Source organism: Barbus barbus, assembly GCF_936440315.1.
Source record: "Barbus barbus genome assembly, chromosome: 1".
Lineage (NCBI taxonomy): Eukaryota > Metazoa > Chordata > Actinopteri > Cypriniformes > Cyprinidae > Barbus > Barbus barbus.
The window spans coordinates 34,996,923-35,018,061 of record NC_136729.1 but is presented as its reverse complement, the minus strand read 5'-3'; the positions used below and the strand labels follow the sequence as shown (position 1 = coordinate 35,018,061).

The window sequence follows — 21,139 nt, the reverse complement described above, 5'->3', positions numbered from 1 at the left end:
TTTAGTAGGCTACTTATCAACACTAAGGAAGACAGAATGTTTGATTTGTAAGTCATCTCGTCTGAGCTGTGGTCCAAATTCTCCGTATACATTCAGAGATGGAACATTTCTTGCTGATTCTGATCGCTGTTTTCCTTGGCTTGTACCTGCATGCACCACATGCACTTAGTGTTAAATGACACAGCTAAAGAGCATTTGCTGAATGCGCTAATGTAGGACAAAAGTGTGATGTACACTCTCAAAGAACTTAATACCTCTTTAGCTTCATGTCTGGATTGAAACCCATATTTTACGATGACAACTCAGTGCAAGGGACAAATTGGCGCAAGAGATCAAATTACAGATATTATAGATTTTTCAGTCTCAAACCTGTAATTAGCATTTTCATGTGATGTCATGATTCTTTCATTCTTTTTGTCCTTCTCTCTTCCTGCATGTTTACACACCAGTTCATCTGTTCAAACAACGTTTGCATTCTGAATTTATTTGTACAGATTGTTATACTATATTTGACCTTATCTTTACCGTGTAGCTTCCACATCATTAAAAAAACAAAAAACACTTCTTAAACAGAGTTTGCCCATCAGTGCTGAGTTTCAGTGAAATGACTAGAGTTTTTGTGGCTCTTACTTCTCTTGAAGTGAAGCAAACAGCTCTTCATTCAAAGAAAACTGCCACACAGAAAGGTGGGAGTGTAAATTTACAAGCTGTGCAGATGTGCAGTTTCCACCAACGGTGTTTGAGTGTGTGGTTATGGCATTGGTTTTGCTGAAATTTAACATGCAGTTATGCACAGGGTGCCCAAGCGTAGACATTCCTGTGCAGAGCAACTGCATGAGCTCATTCAGAGTTAAAGAAACCACACACATCAGAACTACAAAGTTGACACTTGAAACAGGATGACTGATGTCTTTCTCTTTCTGCTTTTTCTAGGTCTGTGGATCACTCCCCTATCTACCATGCAAGACTCCCCACCCCTTCAGCCATTCAGAAAACCACATCCGTCCCACATTTTATGCCATCCTCACAGGAACACACACTCCCCCTCATTGCCCTCTCATCCATCCATCCATCTGAAACAAAATATCCTCAAAACCTCTGAAGCATTTCGTCAACCCTCTCCTCCGCTGTGGCCAAAGTTCACCAGCAGATACTCACCCCCAGACGCATCCTCACCAACACTACCACTGCAATTACTGCACTGGCTGGCACTGGTCACTTGTGCCTGCTGGCTGCCCGCTCTTTTCAGTCAGATTCCAGGAGCTGTAGCTGGCGAGACGTGGGGTGTAGTGTCGGCGTGCCCCTTCCATTGCGTCTGCAGGAATCTCTCAGAATCTCTAAGCACACTTTGTGCCGACAAAGGTCTTCTTTTTGTCCCGCCAAACATTGACCGCCGAACTGTTGAGCTTCGCCTTGCCGATAACTTCATTCGAGAAGTGGGAGGAGCTGACTTTGCCAACATGACGGGACTGGTGGATTTGACACTATCCCGGAATACCATCAGTCACATCCGGCCACTGGCATTTGGAGATCTGGAAAGTCTTCGTTCGCTGCACTTAGATGGCAACCGACTCTCAGAGGTGGGCCCACGAGACTTATTAGGCATGATAAACCTGCAGCATCTCATTCTCAACAACAACCAGCTCATCAATATCTCCTCTGAGGCCTTTGATGACTTTTTACTCACTCTAGAGGATTTGGACTTATCTTATAACAATCTGCGCAAGGCTCCCTGGGATGCCATTCAGAGTATGGCCAGTCTGCACACTTTGAACCTAGATCACAATCTCATTGACCAGATTGCTGAGGGGTCTTTTAGTGAGCTCTACAAACTAGCCCGATTGGACATGACCTCCAATCGCCTACAGACTTTACCACCCGATCCATTGTTTGCTCGCTCCCAGACGGGGGTCATCAGCCCTACACCCTACAATGCCATAATCAACTTAAATTTTGGGGGTAACCCATTACACTGCAACTGTGAACTGCTTTGGTTGAGGAGGCTGATCCGCAGTGATGATATGGAAACGTGTGCTACACCCCTTCATTTAGCGGGACGTTATTTCTGGTCTATACCTGAGGAGGAATTTGCATGTGAACCTCCGCTTATTACCCGACATACACACAAACTCTGGGTTTTGGAGGGTCAAAGGGCAACTCTCAAATGTCGTGCTATTGGTGATCCAGAGCCAGTGGTGCACTGGGTCTCACCAGATGACCGCATCATTGGCAATTCCAGTCGTACCACATCTTTCCGAAATGGCACTCTTGAGCTACATGTGACTATTGCCCGTGATGATGGTACATACACTTGCATTGCTATCAATGCTGCTGGTGAGGCCACCTCACTTGTTGATCTAAAGGTTATTCCCCTCCCTCATCGTGGAAATGGAACGGTATTGTTAGCTCGTGACCCAGGATCATCGGACATCACCAGAGGGAAGACTTCCAGTGGGCAAAGCCCTGGTCTGGACACTAACATTGACCCCCAGGAGGGACGGGATGAGGGTCAGGCAGAGAGAGAGGATGTGGTCAGCGAAGTGGTTGAGGAGCAGATGGTGGGAGTACAAGGAGTGACCTCCACCTCAGCACAAGTGAGATGGGATAAGGGTCGACTGATGGGAGCCAATCTGGTGTGGATGTATCAAATACAGTATAACTGTACTGCTGATGAGACACTAATTTACAGGTGAGTAAGCGTGTAAACATTGAAACCATGACATAAGCTTTCAGGGTTAGGATCAAATGCACATGATGGATTTACGAGGTGATTTCAGTTGAAGAATTGAAACAAATAGAATATAGATTCTGTAGAAGTGAGTTTTGCGCATCATTCAAAACTGAATTGAGAATGCATTTAATTCTTAGGATGCGTCTCAATCAGCTCCCTAGCTCCCGAGCTTGTGAATCAGTAGATTGTGTACACGAATTCGGTCACTGGTAAGTTCCCTGACTCACTGCATGTTGGGACAGTGGTTACTTGAATTCCAGTGACATGACTATTTACAGCGTCAACGGACAACATAGTAGAACATCACTGCCTGAATTAATAAACAACAGGCAGGACCAATCAAATTTTGATTTTATTTGTTATTCTCTTTAAACACATTGTTCTGTTACATGTTCTTACAACATTTCAGCAAAATATTAATTATAAATGATAATTACATGTGTTCATTACCTGTCTAGCAATGTGTTTATGCTGAAATATACTAAAAACGGTCTGTGTCATTATATTTATCGAGTTGACTCGTGTGGTTTATGTTTATGTAAGGGAGCATAGTGAGCACCGATGCTCCCTAGTTTTTGCGGTGTATTGTGGGATTTTTCAGGGAGCGAACATTCCACTGCACTGGAAGGATTTCGAGATTGAGACAGTCCTTAAAATGGCTGACTCCCTGATCAGTGCCCTGACTCCTGAACAAGGGAGCTGATTGGGATGCACCCTTATTTAATTTGTGAATTTGAATTAAAGATTTATTTTTACTAGAAAATTCAAGTTTATTCAGACAATCTCTAAATGTTGGCTTGAGAAAACTTTGTTTGCAAGTTTTGAAAATAAAATGTTAAAAAACCATGGAGCCTGAAGGTTGATAAGCCTTATGAATAGACAGACATATAGACAAAAAGATAAACAACCAGATACTAATTTGCTACAATTGAAAGTCCCGTGCGATTGATGTTTCCAGTTCAATTAAAATTTAGACGCAATAATTAAAGGAAGCCATTTTTTCAGTTCTGAAATTTGCCTAGTCCAGGTAGAAGTTCCAAATACACACACACACACACACACGCCCACAAGTCAAGTCAATATTATTTGTATAGCGCTTTTAACAATGCAAATTGTGTCAAAGCAGCTTTACATTGGTTTGATATTCGATCCACCATCCGATCCGGATACAGTCTGGATCTGGGTGGCTACGGTGACCTAGGAATAAGAAAGAAACAGACTAATATTAGCGTAGATGCCATTCTTCTAACAATGTAACAAGTACATCAGGTGTTTTGGGAAGTGTTCCCGGTTCCGGTTGACCTAATTAATGCAGCCTAACTGTAGAGGAGAACTTTTGGATTTTATTGATAGACCTTGAAAACTGGTGACTCCGGTAAGAGAGTAAGGGCTCAGAGAGTTATAAGTCATAAAGTTTAATGAGTTGGGTCCATAAATACAAGTCTCGTGGGAGAGCAATGGCGTTGCATAAATGTATACAAGTACAAAGTATTGGCGTTTAGGTGTTTGTCGAGGTGTGGTCTGAAATAGAGGAAAATTGTGGAAATTAGATATAAAGTATATTTCAGTCTTTCTATTAACAGATGTTAAACATTCACATTCTGAGAATAAACAGATAAACAATCATCAATGGTCTGAAATTCACTTACAAATTCACAATTCTGATCATCTCAAGAATGCATCTCAAGTTATATTTAAACGACTGATCAAGATTTATATGTTAAATTAACAACTACGCACTATTGCCCGTGTCTCTGAGACTAGAATGTTAGCTTCCCAACGTAGATTAATGAATATCATCATATTGTGCAGATATACGCTTACAAGATTAATATAACATCATCACAATAACATCAACATTATTAACATGCATGTTTCTGCTAGAGAATGCAAATAAACGTACTTTTCTGCATGAATGCACACTGATTTAAAGTTTGGTTGCTCAACATGACCCAGCGTGTGTGGTGTATAAAGCACAGTGTTTTAAAGGGAAAGGAAACAGGTATCAGTAAAATGAAAGATATGTGCCCTCTAGTGGTTAAATATGAAGTGGCAACTAAAGGGAAAGACTTTCCTACACTAACAATACTTTAACAGATTTTAATTATAGAAATGCGATAGTCTATTATGTGTTAATCTAGATTTAAACTGACAAAGTGTGTCTTCCCGAACAGTGTTAGGTAGATTGTTCCAGAGTTTGGGTGCTAAATATGAAAACGATCTCTCACCCGCAGTTGATTTTGATATTCTAGGTATTATCAAATGGCCAGAGTTTTGAGATTGCAGTAGATGTGAAGGACTATAATGCGTTAAGAGCTCACTCAAATACTGAGGTGCCAAAACATTCAGGGCTTTATAGGTAATTAGCAAGATCTTAAAATGCATACAATGTTTAATAGGGTCATAATGTGGTCATACTTTCTGGTTCTAGTAAGAACTCTAGCTGCTGCATTTTGAACCAGCTGGAGTTTGTTTATTAAACGTGCAGAGCAACCACCCAATAAAGCATTACAATAATCTAGCCACGAGGTCATGAATGCATGAATTAATGTTTCTGCATTTGACATAGGTCGTAATTTAGATATATTTTTAAGATGGAAAAACACAGTTTTACAAATGCTAGAAACATGCTTTTCGAAGGAAAGATTGCTATCAAAAAGTACGCCTAGGTTCCTAACTGATGACAAAGAATTTACAGAGCAGCCATCAAGTAATAGACAGTGATCTAGCTTATTACATGCAAAAGTTTTTGGTCCAATAATTAACACCTCTGTTTTTTCAGAATTTAGCAGTAAGAAATTGCTAGTCATCCAGTTTTTGATCTCAAATATACATTCCGTTAGTTTTGGAAATTGGTAAGTTTCATCAGGTCGCGAAGAAATATAGAGCTGGGTATCATCAGCATAACAGTGAAAGCTAACACCATTTTTTCCTAATGATATCTCCCAAGGGTAACATGTAAAGCGTGAAAAGTAAGGGGCCAAGTACTGAGCCTTGAGGTACTGCACTTGTGATTGGTACGATACCTCTTCATTTACTGCAACAAATTGATGGCGGTCAGATAAGTATGATTTGAACCATGCCAGTGCACTTCCTCTAATGCCAACATAATTTTCTAGTCTATTTAAAAGAATGTTGTGGTCGATAGTGTCAAACGCGGCGCTAAGATCCAGTAGCACTAATAGAGAGATACAACCACGATCAGATGATAAAAGCAGGTCGTTTGTAACTCTAATCTCAGTACTATGATATGGTCTAAAACCTGACTGGAAATCCTCACATATATCATTTTTCTCTAAGAAGGAACATAGTTGATACTACCTTTTCTAATATCTTTGACAGAAAAGGGAGATTTGAGATCGGTCTGTAATTAATTCATTCGTCGGGGTCAAGTTGTGTTTTTTTAATGAGAGGCTTAATAACAGCCAGTTTGAAGGTTTTTGGGACATATCCTAATGACAATGATGAGTTAATAATATTCAGAAGAGGATCTAAAATACAGGTTCTAAAGTGCAGGTTGTTGGTTTAGATGATTTAACAAGTTTATACAATTCTTCATTTCCAATAGAAGAGAATGAGTGGAATTGTTCCTCAGGGGATCTAAAGTGCACTATCTGATGCAATACTGTGGCTGACAGCTGCATGGTTACAATTTTATCTCTAATAGTTTCTATCTTGGAAATAAAGTAGTTCATAAAGTCATTACTACTGTGCTGCTGGGTAATGTCTGCACCTGCTGATATTTTTTGTTAATTTAGCCACTGTATTAAATAAATACTTGGGGTTGTGTTTGTTTTCTTCTAAAAGAGACGTAAAGTAACCAGATCTAGCAGTTTGTAATGCTTTTCTGTAGGATATGGTACTTTCCCGCCAAGCAATACGAAATACCTCTAATTTTGCTTTTCTTCAGCTGCGCTCCATTTTCTGGACTGCTCTCTTTAGGGCCCGAGTGTGCTCATTATACCACAGTGTTGGACTCTTTTCCTTAATCTTGCTTAAGCGTTAAGGAGCAACCGTATCTAAAGTGCTAGAAAAGTGAGAGTCAATAGTTTCTGTTACATCATCAAGTTGTTCTGAGCTATTGGATATGCTGAGGAATTGAGATAAGTCAGGAAGATCATTTATAAAGTAGTCTTTTGTGGTAGAAGTGATGGTTCTACCATATTTGTAACAAGGAGTTGGCTTTACAGCTTTAGCTATATGGAATATACACAAAACTATAGATTTCATCGCTCTGCTGCAATATTTCAACGCCACCGACATCAATTCCATATGACAGTATTAAATCTAGAGTACGATTTTGACAATGAGTAGGTCCTGAAACGTGTTGTTTAACACCAGTGGAGTTTAGAATGTCTATAAATGCTGATCCTAACGAATCTCTTTCATTATCAACATGGATATTAAAATCATCAGCAATTAGGCCTTTATCTGCAGCCAGCACTACCTCAGATAGAAAATCAGCAAATTCTTTAATAAAGTCTGTATGGTGTCCTGGTGGCCTATATACAGTAGCCAGTACAAACATTGCAGGGGATTTATCATTAACACTTGTTTCTTTGTATAATAGGGCTGTGCGATTTGTGGAAAATATCTAATTGCGATTTTTTTGACAGATATTGTGATTGCGATTTTATTTGCAATTTTAAATTTGCAAAGTCAAGCTTCAGCTCAATATTGTCAATAATGTGCAGCACAGTATGAATATCGTTAAAAAAATCCAAAAGAAACCATCACAGAAATTCTTATAAAAACTCTTATTCTTTCCATAAAAACCATTACAAATTTCCTTTTTGTTCTGGGCATTATTCCAATAGGAATTACTCTTGTTCTATTGGTTGCCATCTGCTAGATTACATCCCACCAATAGAATGCACCAAATACCAGTAGACACCATTAGTTTACATTAAAACTAATACAATTCCCATTATAACCCTTAAATCCATTACATTTTTATTGTGTTTTGGGAGGGGTTCTATTGTTTTTTTTTTTTTTTTTTTTTGTGTGTGTGTGTGTTTTTGTTTTTTTTCTGCAGGGAAGATTATAATGGTATTACTACTTTTAGAGAATTATTTCACAGGAAATATTTTTTTATTTTTTTATAAATAAAGAACTGGATTTCTTTAGTCAATTATTAAAAGTATTACATGTTACACAGGCTGATTTATTCATTTTTAGGTATTTGGGATTTTAAGAACAAGTGGGAAATGTGCTGAATGTTTAATTTCATCCAAGTGAAATTGGCAAGCAGTTAGACTTACTTTACATTCGTTTTAAACGCAGAGCCAGGTGTGAGTTGACACCGGTTGTGTGTGTGCATCAGGTCTCGTCCATATTGGCAGATGCACTCGTGAGAGACTTGTGGAGCAGAACCGGGCACAATACCATGAGTATAAAAGAGCATTACGAGGCTGCGTGTGTGCGACAAGTGTAAACTGCTCGTCCGTGAGGCGTGGGGCAGAGCGGAGCAACTATGAGAAGCATTCAGAGACACGGGCTGTGTGTGCGGTCTTCTGAATTAGCGAACATGCATTATAAACTTATTTCCAATTAATCTGTTGGGGGGATAAAATGTGTAAGATAACGTTTATGTAGCCTACTGTGATATGTCAGCAGCCATATCACCCTGTCAGCAGCCATATCACCCTGTAGCCCAAGACTGGTTGCCTACTGAAGCTAAGCAGGGTTGAGCCTGGTCAGTACCTGGATGGGAGACCTCCTGGGAAAACTAGGTTGCTGCTGGAAGAGGTGTTAGTGAGGCCAGCAGGGGGTGCTCACCCTGCGGTCTGGGTGGGTCCTAGCGCCCCAGTATAGTGATGGGGACACTATACTGTAAAAAGCACCGTCCTTCGGATGAGATGTTAAACCGAGGTCCTGACTCTCTGTGGTCATAAAAAATCCCAGGATGTCCTTCGAAAAAGAGTAGGGGTGTAACCCCGGCATCCTGGCCAAATTTGCCCATTGGCCTCTGACCATCATGGCCTCCTAACCATCCCCATATCTACTGATTGGCTTCATCACTCTCTCCTCTCCACCAATAAGCTGATGTGTGGTGGGCGTTCTGGCGCACTATGGCTGCTGTCGCATCATCCAGGTGGATGCTGCACACTGGTGGTGGACGAGGAGATACCCCCCTTACTATGTAAAGCGCTTTGAGTGCCTAGAAAAGCGCTATATAAATGTAACGAATTATTATTATTATTACTAATAAAAACATCTAAAAATGTATCTTTTATTCTCCAGTACTGAAAGCAGAGCCGATAAGGGAGCTGTTGATATGCGTTGTGACGCAGCTCTTGCAAATTACCTTTTTTGTTTGTTGTCTGTCATTTCGAAGCTGAAGTTACATGCGTTTTTCTTTGCCTAACTTTTGATCTGACCCATTTTTAATGGCTAGAGCAGTGCTGATCGGGGATTGCTCACCCTCATGTTGTTCCAAACCTGTTCTTCTTCGGAACACAAATCAAGATTTCATAGACATAGACTACCATGTTCAAGTCCCAGAAAGGTAGTAAAGACATCATTAAATAGTCCATGTGATATCAGTGGTTCAACCTTAATTTTATGAAGCTACAAGAATACTTTTTTGTGTTTGTAACACAACGCATGCGTGTGGTGCTGCTCACGCAGGAGCCAGTGTTCTGACGTAGAACTTCCATCTCTCTTAGTAATGGTTCAAATAAGTAAAGCTGGGCAAAAAAATTGCAAGTGGTCTTCTCTGTCAAAATCTTCAGACATGTTTACGAACACTTTTATTTACAGCGTGTGTCTTCCTCTGCTTGTAAACAAGGTGCAACACATCCGGGTTCTATGTCAAAACGTTGGCTCCTGCATTAGCAGCACCACACACGTGCCATGGTATTCTCGTGAACAAACGTTGAAGACTGAAATAGAAGAGAGGAAAATGTTTAATAAAGTTGAACCACTGATGTCACATGGATTATTTTACTCCTTATCCTTACTTCCTTTCTGGGTCTTGAATGTGGTAGTTCCGTTGGTGTCTATGCAGGGTCAGAAAGCTTTTGGATTTCTTTAAAAATATCTTAATTTGTGTTCTGAAGATGAACAAAGGTCTTTAGGGTTTGGAGTGATATGAGGGTGAGTAATTAATGACAGAATTTTCACTTTTGCGTGGACTAACCCTTTAACCCCAATAAAGCAAAATATATCTATTCACTAATACATTTACACGTTTTATCTGAAAATTCATTAAGTAACTTGCAATAATATCTTGTTAGTGAAAATTAACTTCTTAAGATCAAACATGAACTCCAAGTCTTCAACTACAACAACTGCAAAAACTGTGCCAGTGCCGTCTAGTGCTTTATTAGGTCACTGAGAACTGAGTTGCCACAGATAAATCGTGTCGCTGAGTTTCTCTTTTTTTTTAAATTAACTAGAATAGCATATGTTGACTAAATCTGGATTTCAAGAATACGTCATTGAAAGTGACATTAAAGTGATGGACTGGAATTTCAATAGGGCTAAAAAAACAGGCTTTTAAATATGATCTACTGTCATATTACAGGCTAATTGTTCAGAAATCCACTTATGTGCATTCAGAGCCAACTTATATAACCCATTTAATATGACATTTAACAGCATTGCAATAATGAATATGCCATGCTCTGATTCTTGTCAGCACAAATCGTGATAATAATGAGCTTCGTGTTGAACCTGAGGCAAAGGCAGTCCTACTGCTTTCTTATGTTATCAGTGTCTGTGGCTCTAGCAGCAGCTTCAGCATGGTCGTTGTCAGACATTTTCAGAGCATGTTCGATACATCTTGCACTTCCCTGAGACAACATCTATGGCAAGTAACATATGCCCTCTTGCTGTCTGTCCTTCATTAAGGGACCAAGACAGAGTGAATGTGTCTATGTGGTGTGGGAGAATTACAAGCTTCTGACTCCACAGACATTGAATCTGACAGGGGGGCTGGCAGGGAGAGAAAGAGAGACAGAAAGAGGGAATGGGAAATCAAGAAGAGGGGTGGGACAGAGATAGAGATAGAGAGTTTGACAGAGGGCTCAAGGGATAGAATAATGAAGTCTTTAAATGAGCTTAAACTGCATGTCACAACCTATCTTGCTGACGGCCACCACAACAACAGGAAGAGGAGCAGAGACTGAAAAATCGAGAATGAGAGAGATTACAGGTAAAGGGAAAGCTTTTATCTTGGCTTTGGTTTGGTGCCTGGATGTATAGCTTTTTCTCAAGAACAAGAAACAGCAGAAAAGGTGTCTCAGTGGATACACAGAAGAAATGCAATACGAAAGAGGTGGATGCTGCAGAGGGAAGCAAGAGAGAAAAAGACTGACATTAACTGGGTGAGGATGGGAGGAAAGAGTGTGACAAGAAAAGGCAGGGTTGGGTTTACAGAATAAAAGCAGTCTGTTTATGAACATTAAGGTAGTGGGGACAAAAGATGAAAGTATTTTCTGTCTCCTTCCCTTTCGTTCAGGCTCCATCCCGCCTCTCTCTCTCTCTCTCTCGCTCTATTATTAGAGTGTTCTAATAATTGACTGTTTCTGTGTCACCAGTTTCACAAAACATTTCCCTGTTAGTTTTTACTGCAGAATGGATGTGTATGTGTGTTGATGTATGACAAGGCAAAATCTGAAATTGTGCAGTTCCATCTCACAAATTCAGACACCTAAATTAAAGGCACTAGAAGAAAAGGTCAAACTCACTCTTCTGAAACGTTACGAGTGCTGACAATCCAGAAGGAAATTTGGTAACACTTTAGAATACTGTTCCATCATTAATGAATAACTACACAAGAACACATGAGTAACACAATATTAGCACTCTAGTAACTAACAAGAAACTCTGATTAATGAAGTAGTAAGTAATAGTGCTTAGTCGAATGTGGTAGTTCATTATTAGCTAATAAATAACTATTATTTTTTCATACCTCCCTAAGAACTACGAAGAACTACTGTATACAGGTTCATAATTAATATACATAATACATAATGTATAATTCATTCTAAAGTAAAGGTAATAGGAACCCACTAGTAATGACTCAAGTATTACCAAATTCTTCAGAAGGAATTGCTAATTATTTGGATCAGTATTCTAAAATGAAGATCGTGATAACTCCCTAGTAATTACTGAATTCATTGTAAACTTTTAAAGTTTTTGTAAGGTTTTGGTTAGTAATTCATTTTGCTAGATTTGTTAACACTTAAATCATTACTAGTGGGTTACCGTGATCTTCACTTTAGAATACTGGTCCAAATAATTAGTAGTTTCTTCAGAAGGATGTAGTAACACTTGAGTCATTACTATCCAAAACCTTACATATATCTCAAAAGCTTACAATGACGTCAGTCGATATTTGGGAGTTATGATGCTTTTCACTTTAGAATATTGATCCAAGTAGTTAGTAGTTCCTTTAAAAGAATTTGATAATTCTTCAGTCATTTCTAGTGGGTTACCATCATATTAATTTTAGAATTAATTATACATTGTGCATAATTCACATTAATTATGAACCTGTATACAGTAGTTCTTAGTAGTTCTCCAGTATATATATAAAAGTTATTGATTGGCTAATAGTGAACTACCAGTTTCAAGTGAGCGCTATTATTTACTAAATCAATAATCATAGTTTCTTGTTAAGTAATAGTAGTTACTACAATGTTAATAGTGCATTAGTCACTTGTTCCTGTGTAGTTATTCATTAACAAAGAATCAGTATTCTAAAGTGTTACCGAAAATTTTATTGCTCAATGGCTGTTATAGTATAAAGCTCAGGAGAACTAATGGAGTTATCAATCATTTTTCAATCTCACCTATCAACTGAGGAGAAAAAAATAGACAAAATGACACAATTCTTGACATATGGTACAGTAAGATTATAGAGCTATAAAATTAAAGTGACGGTTCACTATAAAAATGGCCATCACTTAGTCACACATATGTTGCTCCAAACCCCTATGACTTTCCTCCATACATGGTAAACAAAAGCTTAAGCTATTAAGCTAAATATCCTGACCATTTTCCCCAAATTTATAAAGTTAATGCCAAAAAAGCTGTTTATCAGTGAAAACCTTAACATCCATCCCTGCTGTATCTCTCCTTGAATTCATTAGATTACAAGAAATATGTAGCCATATCTGATTCACATGGACAAGTATAGGCTACTTTGGGTTACAAGTGTGCACTTAAAAACACACAAAAATATGTCAAAATGTTAGCATTGGTGACTTTTCACTTTAAAGTGGTTTGTTATGTTGTAAGTGAACATAAACAGTTGGGAAGTCGGCAGAGGCGCCATGCCCATTCAAACTTGCCCCCTCAGATTTTTGAGCCAAGTGGATTTATTCAGTTTCTGTATAGTAGGCTATTATTTTTAGTAGGCTTATTTGTTTATTTAATTAGCATCTTTTTCTATTGTATTTGTCCTACTATTTGTAATTTTCTTCTTTTTTATTGCATTACTGATTGTTTTAACTCACTATTGTTTGGTGACTGTTACGGGGCTGACGAGACGTGAGACATGCGGATCCATATGCAAAGCTTTATTATACAACATGGTCATACAGGCAGGGTCAGGAGACAGCAAACAGGTATGGCAGAGGCAAGACAGAGCAATCCGTGGAGCAAGCGTGGGTCGACGAATGGCGAACAGTATCCAAAGGGGCAAGGCAGAGAGATAATCCAGAAACGAAAGCAATAATCCAAACGGGGAGCGAACACAGTCCAAACGGCAAGGCAAAGGGGTAAATCCAGTAAACACGGGCAGGGTCAGACACGGCAGGAAAACAAGGCAAGACTAAGACTAGAACAATGGCTCTGTAAAGTTGCTATCGCTGGGTTAGTGATAAACGCTAACAATACTCGGCCCTGAGCAAGAGCAAGTCCCAGGCTTATATGGTGTGTAGTGGTGATTGTGAAATGAGTATCAGGTGTGTGTGATGTGTGAATGGTGACAGCTGTGATCTGTGCAATGCATTGTGGGAAATGGAGTCCAGTGTGTTGTGAGTGAAAGTCAATGTGGTGAACGGGTGACCTCTGATGGTGGTTAACCGGGAGAGCATGGACCAGATTCGTGACAGTGACAGTGAAACTGCTCTGAATGAACAGATTATAGGTTTGGTTTTGCTTCAATTTTTGCTTAGGGCCCCCAGAAGTCTAGGACTGGAAGCGGTCTGATTTGTAAACAAATTGTACTTTTTTAGTCACTGAGTCAAAGATTTGGTCACAACGGGTAACAGAATAAAAGTGAATGAAACAAATGCTTGAATAATGATATACAAAATTCAAAATTTTGGGGTTGGTAAGATTATTTTAATGTTTTTGAAAAAAGTCTCTCATGCTCTTTTTTCAGGATTGTTTGATGAACAGAGAGTTCAAAATAATTTAATAATAATTAAACAATTATTAATTATTAATAATAATTTGAAATATAAATCTTTTCTAACATTGCTCAATTTAATGCGTCCATGTTCAGAAAGGACACATTAAATTGATCAAAAGTTAAAGTGTGTACTTAAACTTTTGATCAATTTACTGTGTCCTTGATGAATAAAAGTATTAATTTCTTAAAAAAAAAAACACACTTACAGACGGCCAACATTTTGAGTGGTAGTGTACATTTTTGTCTGTTCCTCACACAAAGCTATATTTTAGAAGACAACAAATGAACCTATTTTATGACAGTTTTATATTCTGTTTATCATTTTGGAGGTTGTCAGCCCCCCCCCCCCCCCCATTCTTTTTAATAATATGGAACAGAGTGGCCAAGTTATTCTTAAAAAATTCACCTTCTGCGTTCTAAAATGGAAAGAAAGTCAGACAGGTCTGTAACAGCATAAAGGTGAATAAATGATGATAAAAAAATTACATTGTGGGTGAACTATCTCTTTAATATGGATAGCATCAGCTCAGATAATTTGGTCTTGTGGGAATTCAAAGAGAAATATTTCAGTTCATACTGAAATCTCTGAAGTATTTCAGTTCATACTGAAATCTCTGACTTCTTGGCTGAGCTCAGTTTGAGTATCAGACTCAGTCTTGTATCAGGCTTTACAACATTTATGTTAAAAAAGGACAAAAACAAAACAAAAAGAAAATATAAATAATACAGACACTCATAAACACACTAAGACTGCTGAAGATCACATCCACTTTGTACGGGACACGAGCCAATACTGATCTGCCCAGTCAATATGTGGATCTAGTTTGCAATGCAGTTAGTACTGATTTGTCACCCAGAGACAGACACCTGTCACTTTTGCCAAATACACTTGTCTTTCTTTATCCATTTTCCATTGGTCATATAATTAGTTGTTATGGTATATTTTTCCCCTTGTTTTACATTTGTGGATCCAGATTCACAAATAGTACAAATTCAACTGACGTGTCAAATTAATGCACCAATGCTATCATTATTGCTTTGCTATTCACATTTAGTGCACCTACTCATCTAGATAAAAAAGGAATCCACCTACAGACATACTATATCTAGTGCACTTACATGTTTTCCATGGTAATGCCTGTTTTAGCTTTATGTCCTGGAAGAGAGATGTTTACCTACTACCGTATGGTCAGTAACTTCTAAAATATGTCAGCTCCAATATACTGCCTTGGATACAGCTACTACTGAGACATTGTTTCATGTTTATTTTAGTAGTATATCTCTTTCTGTACCTGAAAAACAACACAACAAGGGCATGCAGTGCTACATAGAGTCTGGAAATACAAAGCTAGAAGAGGGCAGACAGAATGACCTTGAGCTGTAACTCATAATTTACAGCACAGCCGGGCTTAATAGATTCCGACCCCAATGACAGAGCAGTTCAGGCAGACAGAGTGTGTGTGTGTGTGTGTGTGTTCGACAGAGAGAGAAAGAGTGGGAGAGAGTCTTTTTTTAACCTTATTGATTTAATAAACAAATTACGCCTGTGCATTTATATCGGAATACAAATGTTAGATTCTCCAATCTGAGGCTAGAGTGACTTTTTCAACTTTAAATACTTCTATCATACTGTACAGTATATCCCAGTTTAATGTGCAGAGATAGATTACGCCAATTAAAGTAAGTAAGCCAGCCAGCTAAATGTTGAAAAGTGTTTTCAAAAGATTGCTATAAATCAAGGGAGTCAGTTTGATGCAGGACTACCTCTTTTACCAAACAGATGGTGGTATGTTGGGAAACCTGTTTAAAGGGGTCATATGATGCTTTTTTATTTGGTGTAACAGAATATGTTTACATGCTTTAATGTTCAAAAAACACATTTTTTTTCAAATACTGTACATTATTGTAGGTCCTCTATGCTCTGCCTCTCTCAAAGGCATCATTTTCTACACATTTTCAAGTCCCTCCTTCTGACAAACGCAGTCTGCTCTGATTGGCCAACTGGCACAGTGCATTTTGATTGGCCGAACATGACAAGCACGCTTCGCAAATGTAATGCCCCTTACCATAATCGCGAGCTTCAGCTTTCAAAATAAATGTAAAGAAAATGTCCTTATTTTTACCATCAGCTCAAGCCCGAAAAAACATAGTCGCGTACAGTCACAGTGATGATGCTTGTATGTATTTGCACACAAACCGCGATTAAGACAGCTGACTCCACTGTGATGTGACCCTGTGTCTCTCTCTCTCTCACACACACACACACACACAATGCGCAAAACTCTGCATTTGAACAGTCAATAGCAAATACTTAAACTAAGAACAAAACATACTTACAGTCGCTGATTCAGAAGCGCCAGATTGTCATAGCAAAGTCAGAATTACCTCCTCTCCTAGGTTCATGAAACGGTCGTTTATAAAATGCAGTGCACAAATTCGAACATCTGGGTTGTGCTGTTCTGTTGCAAGTAATCTTAATGATTCCTAAATACATCTACTTTCAGATGACCAAATAAAGTGCTTTTGCTTTCGCCTAGAAACACACAGCGTGTCCCTGACATGGCTGCATCAACACTACTGGGGTTACTGAAACCATGCCTTCTTTCTTTGCGTGAACATTTGGGCAGCATTACGCAAATATTTCCACATGGCAGAGTCTTAGTCTATCTATCTATCTATAAAGGCACAATGCCTCCACATACTGTTTGTATAATTTCAACTTTAATGAGCCTGTAATGGATGCATGTGTGTAAAAACAATATAATAAATGATTAATTCATATTGCATTTGGGGAAGCTTCTCCACAGCAAAACATGAACTAACCTTAGCTTGTTATAAAAAGGTCAAATTGGATTTTCAAATAATAAGCTTCTCAAATAATAATTTTAAGCATTTATGTTATTTTTTTAAAATAAATAAGAACAGCTAAATAATAAGAAATATACAATAAAATTACACCTTGAATAAAAGAGGACAAAAAACAAAACAAAAAAATATTATTTGAAAACACTCTGGGATTAAGGCAGTAAAAAATGTCCACTGCCAAATCATGTGTTTGTCTGGAATTAATATTCCATGCGCATTACTTAAGGTGTCTTTTCATTTTTAGCGGAGACATAATTAAACCCATCAGGACCAGTGGACGGCAGACATTAGCTGATGCTTTTCTTCCATGTGAGAAAGATAAAGAAAAAAAAAAAACGTTTGCGTGTGGGAGGATAAGGGGGTTTTAATAATGTGACTGAAGCTGTATTGTAATGTGTCAAGGTCTTGATCCGAGCCTGTAATTATATGTCAATATTAGAGGTATTGTCTGGGAAGGCCTTAATTTGGCTGGTGGTTTGCCAGAATAGACCAGTACATTTCCATTACGTTAGTTAGTGTAGGTTTTTGTGCTAGGAATAATAGAATAAAGGAACATGAGTTACTAACCATCCACACTTCTCTCTCTCTCTCTCTCTCTCTCTCTCTCTCTCTCTCTCTCTCTCACTCTCTCCCTCTCCCTCTCCCTCTCCCTCTCCCTCTCCCTCCCCTTCTCTTTCAGGATTCTGCCCCCCACGAGTGACAGCTTTCTACTGAAAAACCTGGTCTCTGGTTCAGACTACAATTTGTGCGTGCTAGCCATTTTTGATGACACAGTCACTTCCATGGCCGCCACAAAGGTCCTTGGTTGCACCCAGTTTAGCACCAAGGACAATTACCCAGACTGCCGTTCGCTTCAAGCCCACTTCCTTGGCGGGACTCTTACAATTCTGGTTGGTGGAGTTGTTGTGGTAACGCTGTTAGTGTTTACCGTGGCACTGATGGTACGTCACCGTGTGTGCAGCAACCATGACAATCATCATGAAATAGGCGAGGAACAGACTCCCCACCTCTGCTCAGGAACAGACTCCCCACCTCTTCCTGCCAAAGGAGCCAATGTCTTTTCTCAGAGTAATGGAAATGGGAATGTGATGATGGTGGTGCTGCCCAACGGGCTTGTTCAAAAACGAAAGGTGGCAGAGGGAGGGTTGGGGTCACCGCCCAAATCAACTTCCAAAGTGAAACCAAAAACCCTCCCAAAGCCCAAGGTGAATCTGGAACAGTTCAGGGCAGGACTAGAAGTCGAGATGGGGTCTGTCAGGCCTATTCCTCCATACACGCTGGAGAAAGAGCAAATGTCTTTGTATTATACCCCCAGCAATCATTCCCCCTCCACACTGCCACGTCCGTCACGGCAATTAGGAGCGAAACAGCTGAAACTGCATCCTACCAATGTGGACACAAGTAAACGGGCCAGTTTAAGCTTGGCTCCGCGCCCTACGTACAGTCGTGACAGGCGGTTCAGCACAGGAGGAGGCATTGTAGTCCGTCGGGGAGGACCAGAGAGCCAGTGGAATTCCTCACTGGCCTATCAGAGCCCTGTGTTGTCCCGCGAGAGTCCTCCTCACAGTGCCCTGCGCTACAAGAGAAGCTCATCATTCGATATGGGTGAAATTGCCACAACAGCCTGCTACAGTTATGCCAAGAGACTTAACGTAATCTGGACCAAACGGAGCCAGTCGTTACATGGCATGCTTGTCCAGTGCACTTCAGCAACAAGCACCTCAACAACCAGCAGCGGCAGCGACGATTTCCACATGCAGCATGCACGCAGATACATCCGTGCCTACAACGCCACCAACTCAAATTCCAACCCTCCAAAAGTGGAGGTTACAACAAATTCAAAGAACCAGTGGCTGAAGGATAAAGAAAAGGACAATGAAAAGGCAGAAGAACTTGAGGAGAGTGTGGTGTAGCGAAAGAGAAAACAGATGAGACACGCAAGTAGATAAATGAAGAGACAGGCTGTTAGGACCAAAAGATGGATGCGGAAGGAGAAAACAGTTTAAAATAAGAGCTAAAAATGTGGTAAAGTTACTGTAGGGGCTGAACCATAAAAAAAAAAATAAAATCAACAAAAGCTGGTTTGGTGGTATTAGCTGCTCTCTGGTTTAGGAATGTGATCTGGTTTGCTGGTTTTAGAGGGGGTTTGCAGTACTAGCCAGCCGGGCATACTGTGACACCAGCAAAACCAGCTGAAGACCAGCTTTACCAGGCTGAGAGACCAGTTAAGCCAGACAAGTCATGGTATGGTTTTAGACTGGCTCTTCAGAAGGAAAGTTGTTGAAGATCTCATATAATATAGATGGATCATTCCAGAAAGAAAAAAAAAGCAGCAAGGGTATAGACAGCAGATATAAAAGTCAAGATTCCAAAAAAATCATACAGTCTGGTTTTTCAGTGAATTTTGGAGAACCACAAACTATATTTCTTTATAAAAGGCAGTCAAAGTGAAAAAAAAACACAAAAAAAAACACATGACTAAATTATAAGCAGGCCCACAGAAACTCACGTGGACCTTGGGGAAATATGATGATTCATTTTCCTGTGGCCATGTGCATTACAGGGACAAGGCCAGCAAGTGGACGTGCCAACTCATGGACAGTCGATCGGAGAAGATCAATTGATAACTGCAACAACGGTATTACAGCAAATGTGCAAAACTGCAAGGAAAGTGAAAGTACAAATTGAACAATGGTGGCATGATTTGGAGCATAAATGGGCATTGACTGACAATTGATATTTTGTGCGTGAGCCTGTATGTGTGTATGTGTTTGTAAGTGTGTAGGTGAGTGGGTGGATTAATGCACAAAAAAATAATCAAAAGTAATTTTATGACACCACTGGATCTACTGTATCATGTGACCACCACTATCTAGTACAGGAATGTGTTCTGTGACTATTATGTTGGCGGCAAGGATGCTGGACTATTATAGAAGAAAAAAAAAATCATTTTAAAAAATGCCATTCCAAAACCACAGAATCAATGAATAAATTCTGTTTTAAAATATGTTTTGTTTGGAGAAATGGATGAAAAGGACAATAATGAGTTGTTTTGCCAGAAATGTTTCTTTTTGCTTTTCATGAAATATACTAGCAGTGAAAAACAAAAGATACGTTTTTTTTTTTGTTGGAGTAAACTCAATGTCAATGTCATTAAGTGTTAAAATGAATTTTTACTGAGCATAGAAATGAAGATTAAAATAAGGGAACCACTGATATTAATAACCATTTTAATATCTGTTTATTACTGTCTCATATTTTGCCAAAGCAACAATTGTTACCTTGACTTTATATCCTTAAAGCAATATAAAGGGTCATTACCAGTTATGCTTAACTGACCATATTCATGGCATTATGTTGACCACAAAAATGAATTTAAACTCATTAATTTCAGCTCATCAAAAACAAATCTTTGAGGCATTTACAATGTCAGTGAATGGTACAAATTGTAAATGCTATATTACTTACTGTTGCAACAGTATCTAAACAATGTGTGTGTAACCATGATTTCAGTGTGAAAAAGTTACACTACCATTCAAATGTTTTAGGTCATTTTTTTCAGCAAGGGTGCAATTGATCAAAAGTGACAGTAAATACATTTTTTTACAGTTACAAAAACATTCTGTTTCAAACATATGCTGTTTTCATCTGTTCATCAGCATTTGATAATAACAAAATGTTTCCTAAGCTCCAATTCAGCATATTAGGAGGATTTGTCATTACAGGATATTAAAACGAAAAATTATAATCAAATAAATGCAGCCTTGGTGAGCACAACAGACTTCTTTCAAGAATAAAAATTAAATCTTACCATCTCCAATTTTTCTAACAGTAATATATATCCAATTTTGCACCCTTATCACCAGGACTACACAATAAACCTCAAAATTGTATTTTATGGTAATCAGAATTATGCCACAAATGCTTTCGACTTAGCTTACCTTGTATTGAATCCAGAAGCTTCATTCAAAAATAAAAAAGGGACAGTGTACAGCACTGTTACGCACTCTAAGTAAAGGTAAGATGAAAATAGTTACTTTTTAAGTTGCATACGTTTTTTTTTACCCTTCTTTTGTTGCCATAAAAAGAGGGCAGGGGACTTGATTGCTAAATTATTCTCCCTCTTTTCCATTATCATGTCCTATCTGCAGTTTGAGATAGTTGCTGAGGAAGGG

At 38.9% G+C, this 21,139-nt stretch overlaps 1 protein-coding gene and 1 pseudogene across 2 annotated transcripts in view; one reads left to right on the top strand and one right to left on the bottom strand.

Annotated features, from left to right (window-relative positions):
• LOC306870258 (pyruvate carboxylase, mitochondrial-like) overlaps positions 1-21,139 on the bottom strand; it is a 373,186-nt pseudogene that overhangs the window by 145,076 nt on the left and 206,971 nt on the right. The window lies entirely within an intron of this gene.
• On the top strand, positions 960-18,877 carry LOC306860992 (leucine-rich repeat and fibronectin type-III domain-containing protein 4-like; the record flags this gene model as incomplete). The annotated part of the gene is made up of 2 exons (XM_079403037.1): positions 960-2,689; positions 17,644-18,877. 2 exons carry the CDS (start codon positions 960-962, stop codon positions 18,875-18,877), a joined length of 2,964 nt encoding a protein of 987 aa, XP_079259163.1.